The 8029-nt window shown below is 46.8% G+C and overlaps 1 protein-coding gene across 1 annotated transcript; it reads left to right on the forward strand.

The window, feature by feature from the left end:
- Nucleotides 1-4788: 4788 nt before the first annotated feature.
- KRTDAP (keratinocyte differentiation associated protein) lies at nucleotides 4789-7804 on the forward strand. Its single transcript, XM_014464217.2, has 6 exons — nucleotides 4789-4939; nucleotides 6288-6326; nucleotides 6427-6468; nucleotides 6625-6669; nucleotides 7339-7386; nucleotides 7638-7804. Exons 1-6 carry the CDS (start codon nucleotides 4853-4855, stop codon nucleotides 7674-7676), a joined length of 300 nt encoding a protein of 99 aa, XP_014319703.1. The 5' UTR covers nucleotides 4789-4852; the 3' UTR covers nucleotides 7677-7804.
- Nucleotides 7805-8029: the final 225 nt, after the last annotated feature.

The raw sequence follows: 8029 nt of genomic DNA on the forward strand, positions 1-8029 counted from the left end.
AATGCAGCGAGGGGTGGGTGAGGGGACCGTTGGGTTGACATTTTAGGAAGATGGAGGTGGGGAGGGGGTGGGGCAGCTCATATCCAGCATCTCACACGGAGCAGCCCTGTGTCTCCAGGACACAGAGGGGCAGCAGAACACTTCTACTCCAGTAATGTACCAATGAGACCGGCAGAGGGCACGGCCGAACCCAGGCTTATCATAAGCCCAGGAGCCCTGAAGACAGGGCTGGAGACTCTCCAGTTAGAGTCTCTGAGGCAAAGTCCCATCAAGGCCACACTGTGTGTCAAATTAAGGAGCCCCCATCATCACCTCTGACATCCTGCAGGAACCAGGAAGCAAAAGCAGGACAAGAAACACTCTGCTAATCTGAGTGACTCCCTCTGAGACTGCAAGTGTTCTGAGGGCATGACCTGTCTTCCTTGGTCACTGCACCAACCTCAGTGCTTAGCACAGGATTTGGCACAGGGTAGGGTCGGCCTCAAATGTTGATGAGTAAATGAAGGAAACCATGCTCACAATGGACTTGAGGAAACCGATGTGATCAAATCCACCTGACTGGAAAGGAGAGGAGGACTACTCCTTAGCTCTGCATCCTCTTCTCCCTTATGTCCCTGAATTGGAGCTACTGCTTTGTATTTGTCTTGGGTTTCCATTGTATAGGGATAGCCTTGCAGTACCTCCTTGCAGCCACAGGGGGGAGAACACAGCTGTCCCAGGGCCAACACTCAACCCTTTCTGCTGACTGACAGCTTCCTGGAGTGTAGGTGAGATTTCAGAAACAGCTGGAGCCAGTCCCTGAGGGATTGAGGGAGAAGCTGAGGTGGTCAACATGGCTGAAAGCATCCCTTTAAAGTTTAAAGTACCATCTGAAGCAGGCTAAGGCCCTCTTGTGTAAAAGACTTTAACAAAAGGGCAGGCCACTCCTTTCTCCTGTCTGGACCTCTGAAGCAACTTTCCTATGTTCTTTCATATTTTCCCTATAATCCATTCTCTCATGACAGCCAGGAAAGATCCCCTGCTCAGAATTCTCTGCAAGCTTTTCATTAGCCCTACAATTATATCCCAACTCCTCAGCATGGTTTGGGGTGACCTGGCTCTGGCCTCCCTCTCCAGTATCATCTGGACCTGCTGGGACAGGCCCTTGGGGAACACTGCTGTTATCTGGCTCTGGATCCCGGGATTTTCAGAAGTTTGGAGCTTTAGATCTAAATTCACATGGCCTTCCCCAATCCAGCTTAGCCAAGGCTACATACACACATGATCACTATCATTTTAACTTACTCATAGAATTTGTCATTCTCTGACATTATCTTGTTTCCTAATTTTTTGTTAGATTATGATCTGTTTCCTCCACCAGAAATAGGCTCCACAGGACTGGTATCATGTCCATCTTCAATCCCTAGCACCAAGAGCCAAAGTGGCTGCTCAACAAATATTTATGAGCTAGAGGGATCAGAATTAAGTTGGATCAGTCCAGGAAGTCTTTCTGAAAGAAGTTTAAGCAAAGGATACACAGGGGCAGAGGGTGGGTGGCAAAGGAAAAAACTAGACCTGCTGGGCAAAGTGGCTGCTTTCTTGGGCACGATAATAACACTGGCAGAGGGAGAAAGGACGGGACAGGGATGCCCCCCAGTACCCCTTGCCCCGGCCCCCTTTCTCTCCAAGGCTTATCACCTGGGTGTTCACCGAGGCCCCGAGGCTCCAGTGTGCGTCCCTTCAAATCCCCCATTTGTTCCCTGAACCCAGGAGGCCAGCTCCCAACTCCGAGGTGTGTCTGTAATGTAGCAATCAGGGCTCGGCCTCACCTTCTACCCACACTCAAGTTCTGGCATATCTGAGGGAGGGTGGGTGCTGGCCTGTGGGAAAACAGGGGTTTACTGGTATGCTCAGAGAGGGGGCTAGGAGATAAACCAGACTTGGAAATGGGTTGGTGCAGAGCCAGCTCTGTGGCTCTGCCTGACCATTAACCTGATGTGATGTATCCAAAGCAATGCTAAACCCCACGCCCATTACCCTGCCAGCCATTACCTGAACTGCTGGGACCCTCTCCCAGTGAGAATCCCCCCATTTGCTCGATCACTGGACACAGGACATTCAGGAAACAAACTCACTGAGGCAGAATAGATGGGGGAATGTCAAGGAGCTTGGAGAGAGACATTAGTTAGCACTTTCAGCATAAGTCATGTAAGCCAAAATGCCAACAGGAATGTACCAAATTGAAACAAATCGTAAGTCTAGCACACCTAGTTTTTTCTCCAGCACAAGAACAGAATTTCTTTGGTTGTGCACATGAAGTAGCTAGCTTGTGTTTAGAGACATTATTAAAAAGTACCTATCTTTAAACACTGGAACTTTAAACATTAGAACAAAACTAGAAATATCATTAAATACAGGCTAGGTGTGGCAAGATGCTCATACTATATGAGGCATCTGGAAACTGAGGCAATTGCAGGTTCATTCTGGGGCATAATCTTTTAGTTCTCTGTTTTCATTTTGCCAAGAATTTACAGTTTGATTTATTGAGATTAATACACGTATGCTCAGAGCTGCCACCTATGGCTGTGCAGGCTGCATACCACAAAGGACCTCTGGTCAAGTTGGCTAGTGGGGACCAAATGCAGCCTGCCCCCCAGCTCGCAGGGCATGGGTCTAATTCACACAAGGTGGTATGTGGCCTGGCCGAGGCCCTTTTTAGGACACTACTCCATAGCATAGCAAAGAGCCAGTACAGGTGGAGGCTCTGGAATCCCGGGGTTTGAACATGGGCCTTGCCACACTGTCTGTGTGACCTTGGGTAAATTACTTAATCTCTATATGCTATGGTTTCCCTACCTAAAGAATTTGGATAATTATAGTGCCTACCTCACAGAACCACTGTGACATTTCAATGAGATCATGCATTTAGAGCACTTGGCACAAGGCCTGCCACATAGTAAGATATCAATAAATTGGCTAACATTATTATCAGTAGCACTAGTATTAGGTGGAGAGGAAAATGGGGAAGTCAATTTGTTGCTAAAGAACTCTAGAGCCAAATAGATAATGGCGTTTGGAGGTGTTTGGATCACCTGTTGCTTTAGATGCCAAAGTGTTCCTACATTAGCATATCTAAGTAGAGCTGATTTTATAACAGCAGTTCTCTTTTGTTGATTTTTCATTCCTTTTACTCCTGGAGTTGACTTTATGCTGACAGAATGGTGCTTAATGAGCTCCTTCGGTCACTGTTAATTAATTAGTAAGAATTCATTACACATATAAACTTGTGCCCTCCAGAAAACTTTTTGGGGAGGTGTTCCACCCACTGCAGTCATTTTTTCACCTGTCCCCTCCAGTAGCACCAACTGTACATTGCATCCACTGTCACAGGTCATCTGTGCTTAGTGAGTGTCCCTTAAGCATTGTCTACTCAGGTAGCTCTATAAAAACAGGAGGCTTCCTAAGGCTAAAGAGGGATAGGTGTCAGGGATTGGGCTGTGGAGCAGCATGATAATTGAAGTGCTTCTGGAGTTCATAAAGATTGTTCATGAATGACTGTATCCCTCCCACTCGAGGCCTGCCACCTGTGTGCATTGCATCAGGTTGGGTAAAGAGGCCCACTCTTAAATAAGGTCTTGCTTTGTCCTGGTAGCACTAGTCCATGTTCCAGCACCTCCCTATTACACCAGGAACTGGTTGGGCCACCTCAACCTCATTGTGGAGAAGGTTGTTTGATTGGGATGTTTTGCCACTTTGAGATGATCAACTCTTAAACTGGGGGAGTGAAGTAGGGGGTGGGATAAGTCAATGAAATGGAGTAGGCACGCAAAGTCAGGACCTAGATCCCATCTCCAATTGATTAGCTCTAAGACCTGTTTTGCATTTTTTCTCTATTCCTTGTCTTAGGGCAAAACAGTCATCTCTCTGAAGACCCAAGAGTAAAAGATGAGCAGTTGGATAATGGGAGGGGTCCATCCCCAAAGGAAGAAATTCTACAACTTGGTGGAAGGATGCTTGAATTCTAACATATCCAATCTAACAAATGTTGGCTCCACCTATACTCTGTGTAAGGTGCAGTGCTTGAGGGGTATAAAGGTGATTAAGATATAGTTCCTGACCTCGAGGAACTTAATATTCTAAGAGGGAAATAAGAAGAAGAACATTCATTACTCTAGGTGCAATGTCAGAGAAATACAACTGAATTGTTACGGCAACTCCGAGAAAGGCAAAATGTGTGGGGGAGGCAGGTGAGGGACGATGGGAGAAATCAGGGAAGCTTCTGAGAATTGGAGATGAGAGAAGGGCATTTTAGGAATAAGGAATAGCATGGGAAGATACTTGCAGGAGGAAAAAGAAGAGTATATTTGGTATGGAGTCCAGTTTGGCCATAATGTAAGAAACATGCAAAGGCAGTATAAGAAGAAAAAGGAAAGGCAGATTGAGACCAGAACATGAAAGGTCTTCAATGCCAGTCTAAGGAGTTTAGACAAAACTGGGTAGGGTGGAAAAAGCCTGAATTATAGGAGAGGAAGGAAGGACATAAGGAAATGAGACAGACAGAAGGAGAGGTGCTTGGGTGCCACTGCCAATCCCTTGGAAGGACAGGTCCAACTTGTCTCCATCCCAGCTCCATTTGCATGAGGAACCTCATTGCCATCTCACCTTCCTATTGCCTAGGGCAGAATGTGGATTGAGAAATCCAAGGTAAGTGGGGGACAGGCCACACCTTCCCTCCCAGAGTCCCAGGGGTGAGTGACAGGATCTGGGGGTGAGTCAGTGGGGTGGGGACCCCATTTCTGCTCACATCTGCCTCCCTGGGAATATAAAGAGCAAGCAGTGAGGCCCCGCCTCAGAGCACCCTAAACTTGACACCATGAAGATCCCAGTTCTTCCTGCTGTGGTTCTTCTCTCTCTTTTGGCGCTCCACTCTGCTCAGGGGGCTACCCTGGGTAGTTCTGAGGTGAGCACATCACCTGGGTTCTCTTTTTCTTATACCTATTACCTCAATTACTCTTCAATTTCTTTACTTTCTATCCATTACTGGTTAAGTGGTTCTTATTTTTGAATATTATCAGGGGCTGGATGAGAAGCTTGGGCTCTGAGGAAGGGAAGAAAGGAGGAAGGAAACAAAGCATTCCTGGGAAGACCTGTAGGAAAGGAGATGCTATTTCTGGAAGGGATGGTGAAGTATGGGGTGGAGGCTGGACAACTAAACCCTGGGAGGAGACAGGGGCTGAGGCTGGTTGTCTGGGTTCAGCTTCACCTTTGTTTCATTCATATCCCTGGGAATGGCTTCCAGGTGACTGGAAGCTCCCTACTAACTCTGGAGCCTAGGCCATAGCAAAAATCCTTATGAGCCAGTTTCTAGCCAGGAGGAATCCTGAGGCCTCTCTATCCCCACCTTGGGCATAGGCTATTTGCTTGGGGAGAATGTGTATGCTGGATTGAAAAGTCTAAGATAGGGGTCACAAACTCAATTGCTTAAGGATCCAAGCAAGTGATGTCGATGAGCAAAAGGGCAGTTGGGGCCTCAGGGGAGGTGGAGGAAATTTGCCCAATCTAAGAGTCTGTATTCTGTCTGACTGCTGTTAAGAGGGAAATGTACCCAGTGTGGCCAGAGTTTTAATTTTTTTCAGGAAAAACTGGAAATCTGATTTATTAATTCTTAGTAATTAAAAATGTTTAATTTAAAATAAAATAAACCCAACCAAACTACTATGAGATATAAACATTTGGGTCTAGCCTCTGTTGTGGGAAGGAAGGAATAAGAAACACGAAGCTGGGCAAGTTGGGAGAGCAACAGCATGGGCTGTGCTAAGGTCTGGGGGACTTACCAAATGGAGGATGGAAATAGAGACTGGGACTTTGGTAGCAATAAAGTCACAAAGCAAACCAACCTCAATCTATTCAAGGCAGACGGGGCACTTTGGTAGCTTGGCTTCCACTGGCATGTTAGTCTCCCCCACCCAGCTCTCTGGGCTAAGTGTGGGTGTCTCAGGAACTGCAAGAACTGCCGAACAACACTAGCTCGTTTTTCTTGGGAGGAGTGCTCTTTCTCCACCCTTTCCACCTGATGCAGGTCTGGGTTTTTACTTCTCTATCTTACACATGCCCTTCTCTTCACCTTGTCGGTCTGTCAGGCATCTGCCTTGCTGGGACAGATTGGGTTAAGGAGGCCCTATGGTGGAGAATAGGCTATTTGCTTGTGAACTGGCGTGTGGAAGAAGGCAGAGCTGGATGAGAGATTTGGGGAAGAGGGATTTGCCGTCACATGGTCATTTGGCTCCTTTCTCCCCTTTACTTTCCAGGAAGAAACCACCATTGGTAATTATGCAGCAGGACCTGAGGTAAACGCCCATTTCCCCACACTCCAGCCATGAGTTTGCCCCCATCTATTCATCTTCATGCTCCTTAGCAATTTTTCTGACACCCTGCTTCTTTGCCTAGGCCGTTAGCCCTCAGTTCCTGAACATCGAAAAGTTTCGATCTGTAAGTACAACCTCTAGTGCTGCCCCCACAAATATCCAATACCTTGGTAGTGAGCTTGCCAAGCTGCCAGGGTCCCTTCATCTTTTCCGGAGGGCTAGGGACTAAGCTTTGTCCTCCCCTGGAACCAACCTTCTTTTGGTCTCTCTCTCCCCACAGGCTTTTAAGACAGAAGAATTCCTGAACTGGCATGCCCTCTTTGAGGTAAGTGCCGGTGTACTCCTTATTCTCCTAGATTGTTTGCAGTCTATCCAGGGTAGTGGCAACACGTGCTAGTTCTAACCCTCTGGGTTTTTCCTGAGTTCTAGGAGGGAGTAACTGCCATGCTTGGATGCTGTCTAGCAAAGAAAGTTTCCCCAGGAGGCTGTCATGGCTATACCTTATATTCCTAACATGGCACTAGGAGAACAAGGCCGCAAACACAATTCCAGAAAAGGAAGAACTGAATCAGTCAAGAGTTTATTTGAATGCCCTCATCTGAAATGAAGAAACTAAGGTCCTAAGTTAGGTGGCCTACCCAAACTTTGAAGGCTACATCAGCGACTATGCTGGAACTAGAGCTTGCATTGCACGACTCTGCACATACTTGCTATGTGCCCTCATGCAAATGTCTTCAGTTCTCTGAGCCTCAGTTTCCTCACTTGTGATGTGAGGACGATGACAGTACCTACCTCAAAAGGTTGCTGTGAAGACCAAATGATATCATGGCTGTACTGCAGTGAGTACAAGGCAGATACAGAGCAAGGGCCCAGAAAATACTAGTTCTTACAAATTATAAAACAATAATATCATCACCACTACAGAGAGTGGGTGCTTACTGATCCATGCTCAGCTGACCTGCGACATGTCTCTCATTCTCTTTTTCTATTTTAGATGATCAAAAAGAAGCTTCCTTTCCTCAACTGGGATGCCTTTCCTAAGGTAAGAGGAAGTGAGCATTAGAGGATAAAGAGGTTGGGGGTGTGGGAAGAAATAGAGGATCTGGGAGAGAGAGTGGGACAGTGAAAGGAGGATAAACCTCTTCACCAAAGTTAAGGGGAATCTCAGCTACAATAGAGGATGGGAACTTAGACTGGGACAGAGATTCCTTTCCATCAGAGGCTTCATTATGGAGGACTCCAGCTTCCTGCACCCGGGGGTCCCTAATCTGATCATACCCTTTCTCCCTCTAGCTGAAGGGATTGAGGAGTGCAACTCCGGATGCCCAGTGACCGTTCCCTTCAAGCCCCGGCACCACTGATACCCACTGGAAGAGGAGGCTAATGTGGGCTCTGATCACCATCCTGCAATCACTCTTTCTTGGCTCAATAACTTGAATAAAATGTTTCCCAACTAAATAGCACCTGTATCTGTGGCTCTGTCCTTATCCTCCAGAAAGGAATTAACATGGAGTGGGCTCCAAGGCTGGTAGGCAAAAATCTTAAATTCTGAGAAGGTAGTAAATAGTAAGATAGGGGGAAGTGGGGTGGACATATCAAGATGGCAAGAGACCACTTATGTCTTAGCTCCTTAGTATTGGCTGACATCCTTGAGGAGCATGAAGTTGTGAGTTGCATGGTAAGAT

Source organism: Myotis lucifugus, unplaced genomic scaffold, assembly GCF_000147115.1.
Source record: "Myotis lucifugus unplaced genomic scaffold, Myoluc2.0 scaffold_244, whole genome shotgun sequence".
Taxonomy (NCBI): Eukaryota; Metazoa; Chordata; class Mammalia; order Chiroptera; family Vespertilionidae; genus Myotis; species Myotis lucifugus.

Excerpts from the sequence above, each read along its gene's own strand:
- KRTDAP (XM_014464217.2), top strand. The coding sequence starts at position 4,853 with ATGAAGATCCCAGTTCTTCCTGCTGTGGTTCTTCTCTCTCTTTTGGCG. Across the intron at positions 4,940-6,287 it reads CTACCCTGGGTAGTTCTGAG|GAAGAAACCACCATTGGTAA; the intron begins GTGAGCACATCA and ends TTTACTTTCCAG. Across the intron at positions 6,670-7,338 it reads ACTGGCATGCCCTCTTTGAG|ATGATCAAAAAGAAGCTTCC; the intron begins GTAAGTGCCGGT and ends TTTCTATTTTAG.